Raw genomic sequence first — 21,533 nt, 5'->3', positions numbered from 1 at the left:
ATTATGGGTCTAATTGGTGGATTGAGGCTATCCTTATGAAGTTTGGGTAAAAAATAGATATATGGAGTGACTGGAAAATAGTTGTTCAAAAACCGATAGTCATGGTTAGTCAAAAAGCCTTCCTTTAGACCCTTGTTTGTGAGGTTACGTATGGTATTCTGTAACCGTTTAGTTGGATCAAGATGAATCTTCAAATAGGCTTGATCGTCATTAAGGTGTTCCAATGCTTTAGAGTTGTATGTTGATGTGTTCTGTATAGCAATCGCTCCGCCTTTATCAGCATGTCTAATCTTGATCTTATTGTTCTTTTGCAGAGAAATTAGAGCTTTGTGTTTCTCAATGGACAAATCTGATTTATATTTTTGTTTTTTGGGGTGTTTAAAGAGCAACTTGCTGTCCTGAATAACCAATTGTTTAAACACATTCAATGTGGCATCAATTGGACCTGATGGTTTCCAAACCGATTTGGGTGCAATAATTGTTTTATCTGGATGGCAAGATTTATCGGCAAAAAACAATTGTAGCTCAAGACGTCACATGAATCTCTCAAAGTCTATGTTAAATTGAAATTCATTGCTAGGCACTGTAGGTACAAATGAAAGTCCATGAGCTAAAAGTTCTTTTTCTGCAGCACTCAAATGGTGTTGTGATAGATTGACCATCACTGATTGCTGGATCTTGTCCATGGTCTTCCTCGTTGTTGATTTCTGCCTCTCTTTCCTCTTCGTTGTTCAAAATTTTGTCTCTTGCCTAAAAAAGTGTTGCCGGAGCTAGAACCACTGGATAAACTTAGACTGGAAGAAGATGAACTTTGATTGGATGGTAACTGTTGTACCATAGATTGTTGTTCTTTACTGGGGACCATCCAGTGGTAAACCCTATTGTTGCTATAATCTTTTTCGTCTCTATGGAATTTTTTTAATTTAAATTTTTTGATGTTGTCTTTAAATTTTTCTAAATTCTCATTCATTTTTGTCAACCGGTTCTGGTAAGCTTCTATCGAATTGTTTGCCTTTAAAGAAGTGATAATCTTCTCTAAATCTAATTTGTGATTGTCAATCACTTGTCGGCTTTTTTCAACGATTAATAACATCAGATCAAAAGAGCATTTGTTCAAAATCATATTCCATTTAGATAAAAATTCAGAATCATCTTTGAAATTTTGTGGTTCTTTGTTGACTCTTAAACCTCTCGGAATTTGTTCACATTTGCAATATTCAATAAGAATGCCACTGTTAAGTTCTAGTTTAATTATCTTTTTATTTTGATTGAAATAATTGTTCCAATCAGTAGAGAAAATAGCTCCACTGTTGGTATTGATGTCAAAATGGGAAGGAATACTTAATATGGATTCTGTTTGCTGTAAATTGAATCCAAAAGTAATGTTCCAGTTGCTTGAAGACATGATTGTATCAATAGTGGTAAAACCAATAAATCATTTTTAGAGTACTCGAGTTGTCATCCTAAACATCTTAAAAAGAGCTTACCTTTTTCCCAAATGCTTAGACTTAGACGCAATTGTACTCAACTTAATGATTTTAAAGAACAAGCAAAGAATCTTAGTAATAAATTGATAAAGAGGATATCCCAAACATATCATTAAGAATGCATATAGGAGAGCAAAATTTAACAATTGAGAGTTGCTGTTGACAGATTTTAAGCAAATGTCATCTATACAACCTGACAACAGGATTACCTGTGTCTTACGGCACTCCATATTGAGTTTTGAAATTACTAAGATTATTACACATCAATGGGATGTAATTCAATCTCTTCCAGTTTTTCAACAAAACAATCTTAGATTTGCCTTCCCTAGAGGAAAAAATCTGAAAGAATTTCTCAATAGAGGAAGCAATCAAAAAACGTTCACTCAGCTATTACCAACAGGCCATCATAAGTGCGGTCATTTTCCACTGACAGTATATTTATACATGGGGGGATAGTATAGCACAGTTACTTACCGTAACAGGTGTTATCCAGGGACAGCAGGCAGATATTCTTGACTGATGGGTGATGGCACCGACGGAGCCCCGGTACGGACAATTTTAGAGTGATTGCACTCTAAGAACTTGGAAAGTTCTAGCAGGCCGTACCGCGCACGCGCGAGTGCCTTCCCGCCCGACGGAGGCGCGCGGTCCCCAGTTAGGATAAGCCAGCTAAGAAGCCAACCCGGGGAGGTGGGTGGGACGCAAGAATATCTGCCTGCTGTCCCTGGATAGCACCTGTTACGGTAAGTAACTGTGCTTTATCCCAGGACAAGCAGGCAGCATATTCTTGACTGATGGGTGACCTCCAAGCTAACAAAAAGAGGGATGGTGGGAAGGTTGGCCATTAGGAAAATAAATTTTGCAAAACAGATTGGCCGAAGTGACCATCCCGTCTGGAGAATGCGTCCAGACAATAGTGAGATGTGAAAGTATGAACTGAGGACCAAGTAGCAGCCTTGCAGATTTCCTCAATAGGTGTGGAACGGAGGAAAGCCACAGAAGCTGCCATGGCTCGAACTCTATGGGCTGTGACAGAACCTTCCAGTGCCAGTCCGGTCTGAGCATAACAGAAAGAAATGCACGCTGCGAGCCAATTGGACAGCGTACGTTTAGAAACAGGACGCCCCAATTTATTCGGATCAAAGGACAGAAAGAGTTGAGAGAATGATCTGTGGGGCTTAGTACGGTCTAAATAATAAGCTAAAGCCCGCTTACAGTCCAAAGTATGCAGAGCCTGTTCTCCAGAGTGCGAGTGAGGTTTCGGAAAGAAGACAGGCAGAACAATGGATTGGTTGAGATGGAATTCAGAGACAACCTTAGGGAGAAACTTTGGATGTGTACGCAGAACCACCTTGTTATGATGAAAGACGGTAAAAGGTGGGTCTGCTACTAGTGCATGGAGCTCACTGACCCTCCTGGCAGAGGTGAGAGCAATCAGGAAAAGAACCTTCCAAGTGAGAAATTTGAAAGAAGCCGTGGCCAAGGGTTCAAACGGAGGCTTCATTAAGGCTGAAAGAACCACATTAAGATCCCAGATCACAGAAGGTGGTTTCACATTGAAAAGTCCTCGCATGAATCTGGAGACCAAGGGGTGAGCTGAAAGGAGTTTCCCATGGACTGGCTCATGAAAAGCAGCAATAGCACTGAGGTGGACTCTGATGGAAGTAGACTTGAGACCAGAGTCAGACAAAGAAAGAAGGTAATCCAACACGGTCTCCACAGCAAGGGAGGTAGGATTATGATGATGAAGAAGACACCAGGAAGAAAACCGTGTCCACTTCTGATGGTAACATTGCAGAGTGGCAGGTTTCCTGGAGGCATCCAGAACAGAACGAACGGGCTGAGACAAGAGTATCATTCGAAGTCAGCCCGAGAGATACCAGGCTGTCAGGTGCAGAGACTGGAGGTTGGGATGCAGAAGGGTCTCCTGACGTTGTGTAAGCAGAGAAGGAAATTGTGGAAGTAGAATAGGTTCCCTGGAGCTGAGTTGAAGTAGAAGGGAGAACCAATGTTGCCTGGGCCACCGTGGCGCAATCAGAATCATGGTGGCCTGTTCCCTCTTGAGCTTGAACAAGGTCCGGAGCATGAGAGGGAGAGGAGGGAAAGCATACAGGAAGAGATTGGACCAATCCAGGAGAAATGCATCCGCTGCCAGACGGTGAGGAGAGTAGAGTCTGGAGCAGAAGTGGGGCAGCTGATGATTGTGATGAGCTGCAAAGAGGTCTATCTGAGCGAAGATAGACTGCAGAGTGAAAGGATCGAGTGTCCACTCATGAGGCTGGAGAATTCTGCTGAGCTTGTCCGCTAAGGAATTCTGTTCTCCCTGAATGTAGATAGCTTTCAGGAATAGATGGTGATCTGTGGCCCAAGCCCAAATCTTCTGGGCTTCCTGGCACAAGAGGCGAGAGCCCGTCCCACCCTGCTTGTTGATGTAGTACATCGCAACTTGATTGTCTGTGCACAGTAGAAGGACCTGAGGAAAGAGGAGATGTTGGAAGGCCTTGAGGGCATAAAACATCGCTCTGAGTTCCAGGAAGTTGATGTGATGTTTCATTTCCTGGGCTGTCCAAAGACCTTGAGTTTGGAACTCGTTCAAATGAGCTCCCCAGGCATAAGGGGAGGCGTCGGTGGTGATGATAAGTTGATGAGGAGGTAGATGGAACAAAAGACCTCTGGAGAGATTTGAGGATATCAACCACCATTGTAGAGACTGACGAAGAGAGGATGTCACAGATATGTGTCGTGAGCAAGGATCCGTCGCTTGGGACCACTGGGTCGCTAGGGTCCATTGAGGAGTGCGCAGGTGGAGACGTGCGAAGGGTGTGACATGAACTGTGGAGGCCATGTGACCCAGAAGTATCATCATTTGCTTGGTAGAGATAGAGCGCTGATGAAGCACCTGCTGACACAGAGATAGGAGAGTGTGAAGACGGTTGGACGGTAGAAATGCTCTCATGAGGACTGTGTCCAGCACCGCTCCAATGAATTGAAGTCTCTGAGTGGGGATAATATGAGATTTGGGTAGATTGATCTCGAACTCCAGAAGTTGTAGAAACAGGATGGTCTGGTTGGTGGCCTGGAGTACTATCTGAGAAGAATTGGCCTTTATCAACCAATCGTCCAGGTAAGGAAACACCTGAAGGTGGTGGGAACGTAGAAAGGCGGCCACCACAATCAGACATTTGGTGAACACTCTTGGAGAGGAGGCAAGACCGAAGGGTAGTACCTTGTATTGGTAATGACAATGGTTGATCATGAAGCGGAGGTACTGTCTGGAGGCCAGATTGGCCGATATGTGAGTGTATGCTTCTTTGAGATCTAGGGAACATAGCCAGTCGCCTTGATTGAGAAGAGGATAAAGAGTAGCCAGAGAAAGCATCTTGAACTTCTCTTTTACCAAGCATTTGTTGAGATCGCGAAGATCTAAAATGGGTCTGAGATCTCCTGTCTTTTTGGGAACTAGAAAATAACAGGAGTAAAATTCCTGCCCCTTTTGATCTAGAGGAACTTCCTCTATGGCGTTCAGAAGAAGGAGGGATTGAACCTCTTGAAGAAGGAGGGAGGACTGAGGAGTGTTCAAAGCAGACTCTCTTGGCAGACTTTGGGCAGGAAGGGTCTGGAAATTGAGAGAGTAGCCGTGGCGGATGATGTTGAGGACCCACTGATCCGAGGTGATGATTTCCCAACGGCTTATGAAATGAGTAAGGCGTCCTCCTATGGGCTGCGGAAGATGGGCAGAAGGAGGGAGACTGGCTATGTCCTGGAGAACCAAGTCAAAAGGGTTGAGTTGATTTCTGCGAAGGGGGAGGTTTCACCTGCTGTTGCTGCTGTGCTGGTCTAGCAGCTTGCCTCTGTTGTTGCCTCTGACGCCTGGGTTGTTGCTGGGCCTGAGGTAAAGGACGAGCCACAAATCTACGTTGATAGGCCGATTGTTGGCGAAAAGGCCTAGCAGGTGGGGTCTTCTTCTTGTCTTAAGGAGAGTGTCCCATCGAGTCTCATGAGCTGAGAGTTTCTGAGTAGTGGAGTCCATGGATTCTCCAAACAGCTCATCCCCCAAACAAGGTGCATTGGCCAGTCGATCTTGATGATTAACATCGAGTTCTGAAACTCTGAGCCAGGCCAGTCGCCGCATAGCCACCGACATAGCCGTGGCCCTAGAGGTGAGCTCAAAGGTGTCATAGATTGATCTGACCATGAACTTGCGGAGTTGTAAGAGCGATGAAGAAGTTTAGCGAAAGGCGGGTCTTTTACGGTCAGGGAGATATTTCTCAAAAGATGACAAAGACTGAATGAGATGCTTAAGGTAAAAAGAAAAATGAAAAGCATAGTTCCCTGATCTATTTGCTAGCATCGCATTTTGATACAACCTCTTGCCAAACTTATCCATGGCCTTACCTTCTCTGCCAGGAGGGACAGAAGCATATACACTAGCCCCCGTGGATTTCTTTAAAGTAGATTCCACCAGTAAAGACTCATGGGGGAGTTGCGGCTTGTCAAAGCCTGGAATAGGTATGACCTTATATAAGGAGTCCAGTTTGCGGGGAGCTCCTGGGATGGTCAAGGGTGTCTCTAGATTTTTGTAAAATGTCTCTCTTAATATGTCATGGAGAGGTAGTTTGAGAAATTCCCTTGGAGGCTGGTCAAAATCCAGAGCATCGAGAAATGCCTTGGATTTTTTGGATTCAGCCTCCAAGGGAATAGAGAGAGATTCACACATTTCTTTGAGAAAAGAAGTAAAAGAAGTTGCATCAGGTTTAGAGGACGGATCTAAAACAGAAGGATCCTCTTTCCCTGATGAACACTCTCCCTCTGAGAGAAGAGGGTCCTCCGAATCACCCCACAGATCAGGGTCCCTTACTTGAAAACTGCGGTCCCGGGATTCCGGTGTGGAGGGTTCTAGGTGTCGAGTTTTATGCATCGACTTCCCAGACCTCTGTGAAACGGTACCGGGAGATGTTATAGGCTGTGTTGGCGCCGAGGTTTGAACAGCCTGGTGGAAGGATCTCGGTTCAGGCGCTAAAACCGGCATAGATACCGAAGAAGTAGTATGCATCGGTACCGACAAGGTGGATGCCGACAAAGGAGGCTGCTCCACTGTCGGTACCGGCTCAGACTGGACCGGGGCTGGAAGGCTCGGTGTCAGGAGAGCAGGTAACAGCTGTTGTAGTTGTTCTTTAAGCTGTACTTGCAGGACGGCGGCAATGCGCTCGTCCAGTGAAGGCACCGGTACCGCTTTTTTCTTCTGCGGTACCTTGGGTGCCGCGCTACACTCTGAAGAGGAACCCGATGTCGAGGGGCTTACCTCAATCGGAGCGGAGCGCTTCCGCGGGCGCCTCGCCGTCGGCAGGATTGGGCTCGCTGCCACCGAGACCGGAGGGCGCTCCAGCGGGGAAGGCTTCTTAGCCGGCTTACCTGATGGGTGCGACGCCGGCGCGGTGTCGACGAGGCAGGTGCCGACTGCGTCGGGGTCGAAGAGGGGACCGGTGCCGCCGAATCCGACATCTCGGTACCAAACAATAATCGCTGTTGGATTTGGCGATTTTTTAAAGTTCTCTTTTTAAGAGTGGCACAGCGGGTGCAGGTGGACGCTCGATGGTCAGGACCAAGACACTGTAGACACCAGTTGTGCGGGTCTGTAAGTGAAATTGGTCGAGCGCACCGCTGGCACTTTTTAAACCCGGGTTGAGGGGGCATGAATGTAAAAACGGATTCAGCCAAATCGAAGGCCGAGGCCTCGATGGTGGCAACAGGCCCCGCTGGGGCGAAACCGAAAAAATGAAAGAAAAAATGAAGTTGTTTTTTTTTTTTTACAAAGAAAATAAAATAAAATGAGGGAAACAATATTTCCCAACGAGTTTACGCGAGTGGGAAGGCGGAACAGGAAAAAATTTTCAACAGCCGTTGAAAAATGCGTCTTCTTAGCTCCACGGAAACTAAGAAACTGGGGACCGCGTACCTCCGTCGGGCGGGAAGGCACTCGCGCGTGCGCGGTGCGGCCTGCTAGAACTTTCCAAGTTCTTAGAGTTCAATCACTCTAAAATTGTCCGTACCGGGGCTCCGTCGGTGCCGTCACCCATCAGTCAAGAATATGCTGCCTGCTTGTCCTGGGATAAAAAGTTTTATTAAAGGTTTAATCAATAAATAAGAATACACTATTTATATGATATTTTTGATAGAAATTTTTGTGGGAAGGGTGGGTGGGGAGGGAATAAATTTATGTATTTACGATGACAATAGAAAGAAATTCAAGTGATGTGTAAAAGTTTTAAATGATGTAATATTGTGTACTTGATGTAAGATGAAAAATGAATAAAGAATTTGGAAAAAAAAAATAAGTGCGGTCACTGCTCTTTTTGTGAGTTTTCATTGCAGATAAAAGAATTTACTAATTTCATTGATAAAAAAACATATAAGCTACAAAATTTTAGCACGTCAAACTGATCATGCAGTTTACATCATTATGTGTCCATGCCCGAAGATTTATGTGAACAAAAAACAAACCCTACAATAATGGAGGTGGAAAATATCACAAAATAGGAAAAAACCTCCCTCACCCCAAGACTAGAAAATGGTTAGGGGAAAGAGACAAAGGCCAACTAAAACTAAAAACAATAATAATAACCAAGATTAATGAATATTTAATTAAAGCAGGAGAGCCCTCAGTCACACAGCCACCGCTGGAAAATCCAGAGTGTAGCTGTCGCGGGGTTACACCCAGAAGAGTGTTAACTGCGGAACATCCCTGGGCTCTCTCCGCATGAGAAATGATTAACTAGTGCAACAAAAGAGTGCAATGCGTGTGAAAAATAATCATAAAAAACACACACCTTCTTAAAGTTAAGTTGAAATTTGTCTCTGTCCCCCAAGCATGGGGCCAAAAGGAAAAAAAGAGTGTCCAAATCACACCAAGCAAAACACAAACTGGAAGAACGACGAAGGACGAAGTTACCATTCGCGGACTGCTTACACACGGAGAAGCTAAGTTCTTCCAGTTTGTGTTTTGCTTGGTGTGATTTGGACACTCTTTTTTTCCTTTTGGCCCCATGCTTGGGGGACAGAGACAAATTTCAACTTAACTTTAAGAAGGTGTGTGTTTTTTATGATTATTTTTCACACGCATTGCACTCTTTTGTTGCACTAGTTAATCACTTCTCACGCGGAGAGAGCCCAGGGATGTTCCGCAGTTAACACTCTTCTGGGTGTAACCCCGCGACAGCTACACTCTGGATTTTCCAGCAGTGGCTGTGTGACTGAGGGCTCTCCTGCTTTAATTAAATATTCATTAATCTTGGTTATTATTATTGTTTTTAGTTTTAGTTGGCCTTTGTCTCTTTCCCCTAACCATTTTCTAGTCTTGGGGTGAGGGAGGTTTTTTCCTATTTTCGAAGATTTATGTGGGCATGACAAGACTTTTCAAGACACGTCTTGCAGAACACAAATCTAATATCAAAAGAGGTATCACGAAAGAACCACTGGTACAACACTGCATTGATGCCTCCCACATGTTCAGTAACCTCAAAGGGTTTATTATTGACGTGATAAAGAAGAATCAAAGGGGAGGAGATAGGATTTTAGCTCTTAAACGCAGGGAATGCTATTGGATTTTCACTCTACAAACATTGTTCCCCAATGGACTTAATGATATGATTGATTGCTCAGTTTACTACTAATAGTATTATTCGGATATTAAGTCCTATCTAAGAAACATCGAGGTGTTAGTTCTTTAATTGCAAAACAAAGGGATTGCCATTACTGTTTTCTAAAGAAAATGAAGGGTATATCCATCATTTAATTACAATTGTGTTAAGTTTTTAACATCTTGACGTAATTCACTGTGATTGGCCCTATAAATATCTTGGCATTCTCAGCTGACGGCGCCATTTTGAGAGAAATCTTTTGAGCCACGGGATAAGTTGTGTTCCGTAAGTTGTATTTTGTTAAGCACTTATATTAAAGGTTGCTTTAGATTGAAATAATGACATTGTCAAAGAAAATAATTACGTTTTCAATGTTTAGGCACTGCTTCAGTATATTCCCTGATGAAGCCATTAAGGGTGAAACGGAGGCCCTGTCGGGTTTTAACTGCAGTGCTGCTGATCACAATTAACAAGATAAGTGCTTTCTGAAAATTTGTGCACTATCTTTCACGCATTTTTTCTATTTATATTTAAAATATGATTAAATTACAAATATTATTAAGTTCGAGCCAATGATTGAGATTTTGACCTGTTAGTGTCTCTAGCAGCTCGCTGCTTGAATTCAAGATCTCTGAGGCTTGCCTTCATATATCCAAAATTTGGGTGCTAGTTTGGAGAGTGTATTTTGGCTTAGACTGATCTTTTAATAGCATATCATTTAATTTCCAATATCGTGTCCCTATGTTAGAGTAACCCCATATTATATCCATCCAGACTGAGGAATGGTCTGTCCAGCTAGTTTCTTCTATTTTTGCATCTATTATCCTACCTCCTAGGGATTTATCAATCCAAATCATATCAGTTCGAGAGTACACTTTGTGTGGTGGAGAGTAGTAGGTATAATCTCTTTCTAGCATGTGTATACTCCTCCATCCATCAGATAAATTTAATAGTTCCAAAGATTCTTTTTAATAATTTCCTATCTTTTTTAGTTCTATCACTTTTAGTACTCGTAGAATCCCAGCGAGGATCCAGAACCAAATTGAAATCCCCTCCTACCAACAATAATCCTTCCTGTTTTTCTAAAATTATGTTCGTAAGGATTTCTAAAAATTTCCCTTGATTATTATTGGGTGCATAAAAATTCACCAATGTTACCTTTCTACCATTTATTTCCCCCACCCATCTGTCTCCATCATCTCTCCATTCCTCCTTTGATACTATTTTCAATTTTTTCTCAAATAATATTCCTACCCCTGTTTTCTTTTTCTCCTTTTTTTAGAGGCCCAAACTCTTACTGGATAATCTTTAAAATGAATCATCTTTTCTCCCATTTTTTGTAAGTGAGTTTCTTGTACATAACAAATATCTAATTTCAGCCTTCTCATTTCTTTTAAAAGCAACTGACGTTTTTGAGGTATATTGAGTCCTTTCATATTGAGAGTTCCTAATCTTACCTTACTTCCATATATAGTTCCAAATTCCATATCAATCTTTTTATAGCTTCCCTAAGTTTATAGATCATATGGTTTTCTCCCCATGTCATCTTATCATCCACATTCTCCCCCTTACCCCCTCCCCCTTCATTCAATCCTAAAAGAACAATTAATATTCTCTCCACCCCCTCCCTGTTCTCCTCCCATCCCTTGACCCCTCCATTTATTTAACTCAAAAAATAAGTTTTAATATTAAGATTTATCTTCATTGTCTCTGTAATCTCTTCTTTTGTTCTACTCTGTGCCATCTCTGAGTTGACAATTCCCTGGAATGAGGTTGTACTGGATCCTTTTGATGTTTTTCTCCTTCGGTGGTCCAAAGTTTATCCTGTATAAGTGTTGGGCTTCTGTAGCTGATGTGACTTTATGTAAATTGCCTTCTATCATAAAGGAGATCTCGAATGGGTAGTGCCATTTATAGCAAATATTGTTCAATTGCAAGCATCTAGTTACTTCTCGACAATCTCGTCTTCGTTTCAAAGTTGCAGAAGAGATGTCCGCAAACAATTCCACTTTTGCATTATTCCACATCAAAAGGCCCATTTTGCGAGCTGCTTGTAAAATTCTCTCCTTCTGTGGATATCTTAGGAAGCAAACTATTATGTCCCTTGGGCCCAGAGCTCGGTGTATTCATTCAAATTCTATGGCTGGGAGCTCTACATCTGGATTTTCAGCTTGTAGAAATTTATGGCATAAAGACTATAAAAATTGGAGGATCTTTAAGATCTTCCGATTCAGGAATTCCTTGGAATCTTAAATTGTTTCGCCTAGATCAGGGGTAGGGAACTCCGGTCCTCGAGAGCCGTATTCCAGTCGGGTTTTCAGGATTTCCCCAATGAATATGCATGAGATCTATTTGCATGCACTGCTTTCAAAGCATATTCATTGGGGAAATCTTGAAAACCCGACTGGAATACGGCTCTCGAGGACCGGAGTTCACTACTGCTGGCCTAGATCTATTTTCTCCATCTTCAACTTTTAGAAGTAACTCTTCTACTGAAAGATGTAATTGTTTGCAATGGTGTTGAATTTCTGTTATCTCTTGTTCATGTGAGATAACCCGTTCTTCAAATTCTTGAAGGCTCTGATTAATATCATCCAGTTTTTTATGAAGGCCATCAATATTTATTTTAATATCAGAGGTGAAGACTGCTAATGAGTTTCATGCCAACCATTCATTTTTGTAAGTCCCCCTTGCTAGCCAATGCTGAGTCTGGTGAGGGAGATTCTAATGGCTCTAGGAGGTCTTTTATCAGTATATTTATCTCCTCTTCATGTATTAAATTTTCATCAACAGGTGTCGCCTCTGTTGCCTCTTCCGTTCGATAAGCAAACATTTTCAGATCAATTTTAGTTTTTTTGTTAGCCATATTCCCACAAATTATGTGCCAAAAATATAGTCTCAGAAAACACATGAAAGCCTCTTCTTTATCTGAAATCCAAACTTGTCCTTTTTTTTTTTTTCTTCTTCAATCACCAGCAATACTGCCTCTCTTAGTCTGTTAATAGCCCACAATCTAGCCCAGTTCTCAGTAAATGAAGAAAAACACAAAACCTCTTATCTGGGTCAGAAGTCGTCTGCTACTGCCGAAGGCTCTTGCCTCTTTTGTCCCCGCTTCTGGTAATTCAAGATAAGCTCTGCTCTCCCACGCTTGGCTCCTAAAAATAGTCCAGCAACTCGTATCCAGATAGCATGGGAGCCAGCTACCAGGAAAGCTCTCCTCCGAGGATCTCGCAGGGTTTTCGGCAGTCCACGCCCCACAGGACCTCAGAGCGCCGTACTTCAGACGCTCAGCACATTCCTCCTTCTTTTCCACCAGTAGCTCTTGTACAGGCATCACTCGGGAGCAAACACCATGCTTCCGAGTTTACTCGAGCCACCTACAGATCCAATGCCCCCAAAGAAACTGAGGCTCAGAGGCGTCCCGCCTCACACGGGACAGGCAGCAGAAAAACCGGCTCAACTCTCCACACCCGGTGTCGGCACTCCCCCCAGATACTGGGCTTCGAACACCTATGTCCTTCCTCCTTCCTGCAACGCATGGAGCACCACAAGTCTATTAGCGAGGAGCTCACCTCGCAGTCATATCTGACAGCTCACAGTTCAAGTGCTTCCAGGGCAAGAAGGGCTCCAGAGCGTCCCGCTCAGCACTTTCTCAGTTTTCTGCTGGTTTTGGGCAGGGACGTCTTCTTCAGGGCTCTGCTCTACCACATTGGGTTAAGAGACTCCAAACCTCATCTCGCACCCAGGCTCCTCCACGAAGAAAAGAAACACTCTGCAACTCGCATCCAGGCACAGGAGAACCGTTAAACAGGAAGCACTGTCCCCTCCAGTAGACTAGCAGCCTTGTCTGCAGTTAGCACTCCCCCAGGACGTAGCTCCTTACACGCCTGAAGCGCTCCTCTGCCCCTGTATCCAGCAAAGCTCGGCGGCATCTGTCAGAAAGGGGCACTCTCAGCAAATACTCAAGCGGTTCATGGCAAGGAAGACTTCAACGCATCCCGCCCCATATGGGAGAAGTAAGGAAGAGATCCCCAATGCACGGGGGACTTGCAAAGCTTCTCCCAAATTAGAGTGGAGTCCGGGTCAACTCGCACTAGTCAGCCATTTTGGAATCCCCTGAATAGGAACTTTTGATTGTAATGGGGGTGAAAGCGATTGATCGTCCTTTGTTTTGAATAATAAGGTGACATTAGGTTCTTACCTGCTAATTTTCTTTCTTTTAGTCCCTCCAGACCAGCACAGAACAGATGGGTTTCTGCTCCTCTGCCAGTAGATGGAGACTGAGACATTGACTTTTGGCTGTAGTACAACTGGGCAGTGCAGTCCCATCTACAATTGGTCTGACGAATAGCCAAGCAGGAACTAAGAACTGTGAACTATAAAAGAGCAACTTAACTCCCACAAGAATAGCAAGTAATTGTCTGAATTGGACAGGGAAAACACTGTTGGATACTGATTTGACTAAGAACCTTCAAAAATGTCCCCACAGCTCGTCAGCTAAGCCAGACACACTAAAATGCTGCTGCTCTTATTGAACTCCCGAATTACCCCGACAAAAAGATATTTACAAAAAAAAAAAAAATACTCTTTTGTAAAAAGACACTGAATAAAAACGACAGGGCAGAGTTGGTGCCAGTCTGGAGAGACTAAAAGAAAGAAAATTAACAGGTAACAACCTATTTTCTCCTTCTTTAGCGTCCCTCCAGACCTGCACAGAATGGATGGGACAAACCAAAGCAGTACCCATCATGGGTAGGACCTCTAAAAGGCTGCCACCAAAACACGCTCACCGAATACTGCGTCCCGACACGACTGAACGTCCACACAGTAGTGGCGAACAAAGAGATGGAGAGAAGGAAGACCAAGCCACAGCTTACAGATATTCACCAGAGCCACAAGAGAACTCTCAGCCTAAGAGGCTGCCTGACTCCGATTGGAATGAGCTTTGAAAAAAATCTGGAATAGGTTTTTTCTGAAGAATGTTTGCCAAAGTGATAGCATTCATGATCCAGCATGCAATTGTAGTTTTAGAAGCAAAATTCCCCTTACAAGGACCCGTGAGAAACGAGACAATCCAGACTGATGAAACTCCTGGGTCCACTGAACGTAAGCGTGAAGGACCCTAAGGACATCCAACTTGAGTAACTGCCTCTGCTCCAAAGAGCCCTCCAGACTACCCAAGACAGGAAGGGAAACTGACTGGTTGACACCTGACTGGTTGACATGAAAAGGATAAACGACCTTAGGAAGAAAGGAGGGAACCAGCCAAAGCACGATCTGCACCCTCAAGAACTCCAGGAAGGGAGGCCTACACGAAAAGGCCTACAGTTTGGAAATACGTCTTGTGGAATGGCCACTAGGAACACAGCCTTAAGGGTAAGGTCTTTCAAAGTGCAGGAGCTGAGAAGCTCAAAAGGAGGATGAACAAGCAAGGAAACAACCAGATTGAGATCACAGGATGGAACCGAAGGATGAACTGGAGGTCAAAGCACTTTTGCCGCTCTCAAGAATCAAATCACATCTGGAGAAGAGTCCAAACACTGACCATGCAACAGACTGTGAAAAGACGACAAAGCAACAATCTAAACCCTGAGGGAAGACCAGGCAAGGCTCCTTTACCATAACATCCTGCAAAAACTCCAAGATGTGAGGCAAAGATGTGCAAAGGGGAACCACGCTAGAAGCGGAACACCACTCCACAAACACCAAATGCCCATAAGCCCAAGAGATGGAAAGTCTCCAGGAACCCAAGAGAGTGGAGATCACCTTATCAGAATAACCCCTCTTACTCAGGCATCCCCTTTCAAGAGCCAAGCCATAACATAAAAGGGACCCAGGATCAAACATGAGAAGGGGACCCTGAGTCAGAAGGTCATGCGAGAGGGGCAGAGGAAGAGGAGCTACCAAGAGAAGATGCACCAGATCTGTATACCATGGGCGCCTGGGACAGTCCGGAGTCACCAGTATCACACAGCCTGCATTCTGAGCAATACGAAGAACTCTGCCCACCAGAGGCTACGGAGGAAAGACATTCAGCAGGCTGTCTGATAGCCAAGCCTGCACCAGAGCATCAAGCCCCTCAGAATGGTAATCACTGCGCCGATTGACGAACCTTGGTGCTTTGGCATTGACACTCGTCACCATGAGGTCCACGACTCGACAACTGGACAATCAATTCAAAGGCTTCCAGACCCAAACACCACTTGCTGGGATCCAGAACATGGAGAGTGACAAAGTCCACCTGGACATTCTCCACTTCCATTATGTGGGAAGCCAAGAGATCAAGAAGGTGAGTCTCTGCCCACTCCATGAGAAGCGTCATCTTCTGCACTACCAGATAACTCTTGGCTCTCCTCCGAGGATTGATATAAGCCACCACAGTGGCATTGTCAGAGAACTTGGACCAACTTGCCCTCCAGCAATGACTGGAAAGCTACTAACGCCAACAGAATGGCCCTGGTCTCCAGATCAACCAGGGAGCCTCTGCTGGCGACCAGCTGTCCTGCGCCGAGTGAACAAGACACTGCGCTCTCTACCCGAGGAGACTGGCGTCCGTGAGAAGCACCATTCACTGGGGCTGATCCAGACTCGCTCCCTGCACCAGATAAGAAGACACTAGCCACCAGCACAGGCTGTGATGAACTAACCCCCAAAGAGGAACCGGAGAGTCCAGATTGTGAGATTGTGGAAACCACCGCCAAAGAAGAGCATACTGAGCCCATGTGAGCATGAGCCCACCTAACTACATCCAGGGAGGCCACCCCAAGACCTTCAGAAAATCCTGCACCCAAGGGCAATGATAATCCAACAAAGAGCAAATTTGCAACTGCAATTTCAGCATCCGGGCCTTGGGAAGGAAGACTCTCCCCAAGCTGGTCTCGAAGAGAACCCTGAGATAGTCCAAGCGCTGAGACGGTGACAAATGGCTCTTAGAAAGGTTGACAACCCAGCCCAACGACTGAAGAAACTCTACAACCCGAGCCATGACTCGGGAGCTCTCCTGAAAAGACTTTGCTCAAATCAACTAGTCATACAGATAGGGATGCATCAGAAAGCCCTCCTTGCGCAAGGCCTCTGCTACTACCACCATAATCTTGGTGAAGCCGTGGCCAGACCAAACAGAAGTGCACAAAACTGATACTGTTTGCCCCAAATCGCAAAGCGAAGGAATCACTGATGGGAGACCCGAATTGGAACATGAAGGCAGGCTTCCATCAGGTCAAAAGAAGTCAAACTTCCCGGGCTGAACAGCAAGAATCATGGACCTCAGGGTTTCCATGCGAAAAGACAGAACCCAGAGAGCCCGGCTGACACCTTTCAGATCCAAAATGGGCTGAAAAGACCCCTCTTTCTTGGGCACCACAAAGTAAATAGAATATCTGACAGTGTGAATCTCCTGAGGAGGAACTGGGACCACTGCTTTGAGATCCTGCAACCTTTGCAGCATCTGACGAAATGCCTGCTTCTTCCAAGATGCCTGGCAAGGAGAAGAGAGAAAATGGTCTGGTAAGGGCCGGTAAAACTCAAGAGCATAGCTGTCCCAAATCACCTCCAGGACCCACTGATCCATTGTGATCTTAGTCCCACAACCGACCGCCTACTGGAACCGGGGGAAGGACCTAAACCGAGTCATTGTGCAGGACGAGTGGAACTAGAGCCGCTGGTGGAATCAAGCCCCACCCCCCGATGAGCTCCCCGAAAGAAGCATTCTCTAGAAGGGAAAGAAGCCGAGCCCTGGTCAGCATACCGAAGAAAATCATGCAGACACCTACGGCTGGCACCTCCCCACGAAACCACCTAGTAGGGACGGTCGTCTGGAAGCCAAGGCACCTTAGAGTCACTAAGGGCCTGAACCAGCTTATCCAACTCCTCCCCAAAAAGGAAGGAACCCCAAAAGGGAAACTTACTGAGCTTAGCCTTAGAGGCTACATCTGCCAACCAACTCCAAAGCCACAGGGTACAACGAGTAGTCACTAAAGGGCCATGGATTTGGCCGATGCTCGTAATAAATTGTACATGGCATTGGAAAGTAAGAAACCCCAAGTTCAATTTTAGCTACCAAGGACCAGCCATCAGATTCCAATCCAATCCTTGGTCTTATATACCAACTCAAACTGATGAAGGGGCTCAATTCGGTTTACAAAAGATTAAATAAAAGGACAAGGAATGCAAGATATTAAAGTACAAGTATCGTTGTTTACAATCCTTATTTTGGTTGAAGAATCAGTTAGAAATTTCTGAAATAGATAAGTTTTTAAAGTTTTCTGAAAAGTCAACAAGGAAGGAAGAAGTCTAACTTCAGCTGGGAGATTATTCCAAATTTTTTGCAAAAGAAAAAGTGAAAGATCGACAGAACTTGCCTAAGGTTTTAATTCTCTTAATAGAGGGGAAGGCTAGTTTATATTTATGAATTCCCCTGGAATACAAAGGCTATTGAGAATTAAAGAGAGTGATCATGCTCAGATTACCAGAAACAAGCCTGGGCCACAACACTACCGTAAACTGCCGCCTGGACAGCCACGTCAAAACTCTGCTTAAGGAGATACTCCATCTTACGGTTCTGTCTTAGATAAAGAAAACCTTTGCCTTCCTTGTTCATTGCTTTTACGAAATTTCATCAGGCCAAATTTTATGTGAAAAGGAGGCAAAAATATCTTTGTCGGGTCAACAAGTGGTTTCTTGAACCAATTTTTTGGCATGGCCAGTTCTTTAGAATGTAATGCAACTCCTTAGCACAGCTGTCCCATTCACAAATAAAATAACATAAGAATAGCCTTACTGGGTCAGACCAATGGTCCATCAAGCCCAGCAGCCTAGTCTCACGGTGACCAATCCAGGTCCCTGGTACCTGGACAAAATCCAAGGAGTAGCAACATTCCATGCTACCGATCCAGGGCAAGCAGTGGCTTCCCCCATGTCTTTCTCAATAACAGACTATAAGAACATAAGAATCCAAAGCTGCATTCCAAGTAGCAGAGCTACTACTTTAAGATCACTGCAGATGTTCCAGTTGTACTTTGTGTACTGATATGCTTTAACAGCAGTTCTATGTTTTCATATGTTTCTTTCATATGTGCAGCACAGCCAATAGGTATCGACAGGTAGACATTGCCATTGTATAACAAAACAACCTTGAAGCTTAACACTGACAAATCAATAAAGACACCACTCCATATTCATACAATCCAAAGTTGAGAACCCTTCAATGTCAGTGCAGATACAAAGGTTTTCAACCTGTACAAAGAAATTTGTTAAATCATCTTGGTGGCTTTGAAGACAGAAATTTTTGTACCTGATGAGATCAATCATCATCCTTGCAGTCTTGAACCCAATAATTCTGCTTTTACTTTTGAGAAAACAGTCCCTGACCAGGTTGTTTAATTCTGACTATGTTATAAGATGAGCCTCACCAGACATATATGATTCAAAATCAGGATCAATTTCACTGTCAGTGCATTTCACTGTCAGTGCATTGCATCAGTTTCATTTAAGCTCCATTCCTCTGGTGGCTTCGGTACTGGAAGACTTATTATAAGGCACTGGTCTTATGGCTAAAGGAAGATTGGGGTATTCAATTGATTTCTTATTTTTACCAGAGAAACCAGATACATTTATCAGACAGAAGTAACAGTCTGTCAAGTGATTCTTCTGTTCTCGCCATATCATTGGGATAGAAAATGGCACTGACTTCGCCATGTTGAAACAAACCCCCAAATACTTCAGACATTGAGTTGGCTCCAGATGACTCAAGAGAGAGCTATACTCCACAGGTGAAGGAGGAGCTGAAAGATGTGAGACAATGGTTCGTGAGCATGGATGTGAGACAATAGTTCGTGAGCATGGATTTATCACCTAATGTACTCCTGTGTATATGTAACTGAAATGAGACTTGTTCTCTGACACCAAGGATCTCTTTGTACCAAGTATACATGGAAAACGTACTCAGATATACTTCCCCCTCTCTCAGAACTACCTCAGAAATGCATCATCAAAAAAATTCCAGTGAATGTGCTGGGAGGATGAAACAGGGTGGCTATTGTGAAGCCAGGTATTTTCATGGTCAGGCATTAGCTTCAATATGGAGAAGACAAAAGAGCCAGGCTAGGAGGTAGCAGCAGGAGCTTAAATTTAAGATGGCCATGGTATAGTCCACTATAGAGTTAGGAACTATGAGATTCCCCCCACCAGTCTGCCTTGACGGCTTAGAGAAATCTGATAGTAGAAGTATGCTACACTAAGATGGTGACTTCTGTGGCTCCCGCAGAATCTCCTATGCTGAAAGCATGACACTCACCTGTGTGAAAGGCCCACCCTCCTTACTTAGTAGCTTCACTGTACCAGTGCTTGGTAAAGAAGCACCAGCTATGACAGAAATCTCCTTCCTTCCAAAACACCAAACACTTTCTTTTCCTTTATTTTTCAAAAGAACTATCGACAACCTCAATCCAGGGAAGATAGAAGGCCAAACAACACAGGGAGAAAATAGGAAGGGGGGAGGGGGAACATGGACCAGTCCAAACCAGCATGACCCCAATGACAAGTAGTTTAGACTTCTGCCAACTTGTGCTCAACCAGGGAGGACACCCGAGAAGACCCACAGGACAGGCCCAGCTATACCAAAGCTAGCAAGCTTATGCTATGAGACAGATAGAAAACTCACTCAGTCAGGGAGATGTCCTATGGACCATAACCCCCAGAACAAGGGACAAAACATGAAATCTACAAATCTACCTCAGGAGCTAATTCAGACATCCAGGGCTGCACCACTCCCTTACAGCAGTGGTATCACCTGAAAAGCTACATTCATTCTTATCTGCTGGCAGGGTGGAATAAACCCATGCATCTGGAGGTCTAGCAGTATGAGAAGGAATGCACAAAATCATGCATTAAGGTAAGATATGCATTTAATTAGTAAATAAGCCTCATTAACAATAACTGGGTCTACATGAAACATGCATTAAATTGTATTCACCTACATTAATACACATCAACATATATTAGTAAATCTAGCCCTAAGTTTGTATCTGAGGTAACGAAGGGTGAAATTATTTGCCCATCATCACAAGCAGTGTCAGTGGGATTTGAACCTTAGCTTCCTTGATTCTCAGCTTTCTGCTCCAACCTTTAGGTATTCCATACTGCTCATGAGTAATGGTCTAAATAAATAGGCAATAAAAAGTTTCCAAGCCATAAAACAATTTAACTGCAAAAAATAACAGATAATTTGGGAAGCAGAGGAAAGTCTATAGGTTATGATCAGTTGTGCCACTGAAGATTCACAAAAGGTATTGTACAGTATGCATGCATTTAGTAAAACACTTTATTGGGCCACAAAAATATATTACTTGCACAATTGACTAACACTATTTTAGGAATTATAACAAAGTCAAACCTCATAGAGGATAAGGTTAGTTCCTTGCGGAAATCCTGCTCTCTCACACATAACTGGTAACAAGTCACCTTTAGAGAAAATAATGAGAATATAATATATTTTAGTGGATATATACTACACATTTAAGCAAAACAGCTCAATGAAAATTTAGACACTTACGTATTTTACAAGATATAGGCGTATAGATATGTCCACAGTAATTCAAGCTTCTAGTTTTTGGATCATACATCTTCAAAAACAGCATTACATCATCTAAAAAGGAAGAGATGTTTGTGGAGTACTTTTGTATACTCTCCGCTCACTCACTGCTCAAGTACAGCTAGGTAATTTAGGGGGGAACTTCATCAAGGAGCACTGATTTAGCATGAACTAAATTAGCTAGCGCCTCTTGATGAATTCCCACACACACACACTTAATCCACCACACCATGCATAATAGTCTGCAATATTAACTCGCATGTAAATCGCCTTGAACCTGTACTGGAAAGTACAACACAGAATTAAAGATTAGAGCCAGGATTCTCAAAAAAAAAACACGTTAAAAGGCAACGGTCAGTTAATGCAGCCGTTTTGATAGTAAATCAAAAAAAGTGAGCCATTCTCAAAACAATCAAGCATGCAAATCAGGTAAGCGGACAGCAGCAAAGATTTGCATGTGCCCACCGCTGGTGATTGTGATGGGCATATGCACAGAAAAACCCCCCAACAGCGGTAGAGATGTTCAATTTCTCACGCTGCCAACCAACAAACCCCGCCTCCCCCAGCAGCGGGAGAGATGCTGATTCTCTCCCACAGCCAAGCGAAACTGCCTGGCCGCGCCCCCCAAGCGGAAGATGCATGACCTGAGGGATGTGGATTCCCTCTACCCAGCTGGACCGCATCTAAATGGAGATAAGGGTGAGCGTTGGAGGTGGGGGGTGTTATATGGCAACGGAGGAGAATGGGCATCTCTCCCCCTACAGGGGGGTGGTCACTTGGCAGACGGGGAGAGTGGGTATCTCTCCTGCTGCAAGATGT

The 21,533-nt window shown here is 44.0% G+C and overlaps 1 protein-coding gene across 2 annotated transcripts in view; it reads right to left on the bottom strand.

Annotated features, from left to right (window-relative positions):
• USP7 (ubiquitin specific peptidase 7) overlaps window positions 1-21,533 on the bottom strand; it is a 396,159-nt gene that overhangs the window by 125,716 nt on the left and 248,910 nt on the right. For both annotated transcript variants that reach the window (XM_033962812.1, XM_033962811.1), the window contains exons 19-20: window positions 20,676-20,768; window positions 20,517-20,584 (exon numbers count right to left, since the gene is read on the bottom strand). In XM_033962812.1, the coding sequence (XP_033818703.1) occupies window positions 20,517-20,584; window positions 20,676-20,768 (161 nt within the window). The remainder of the gene's footprint in view (window positions 1-20,516; window positions 20,585-20,675; window positions 20,769-21,533) is intronic.

This window comes from Geotrypetes seraphini, chromosome 11 (assembly GCF_902459505.1).
Source record: "Geotrypetes seraphini chromosome 11, aGeoSer1.1, whole genome shotgun sequence".
Classification (NCBI taxonomy): domain Eukaryota; kingdom Metazoa; phylum Chordata; class Amphibia; order Gymnophiona; family Dermophiidae; genus Geotrypetes; species Geotrypetes seraphini.
This window is presented reverse-complemented; position numbering and strand designations above follow the sequence as displayed.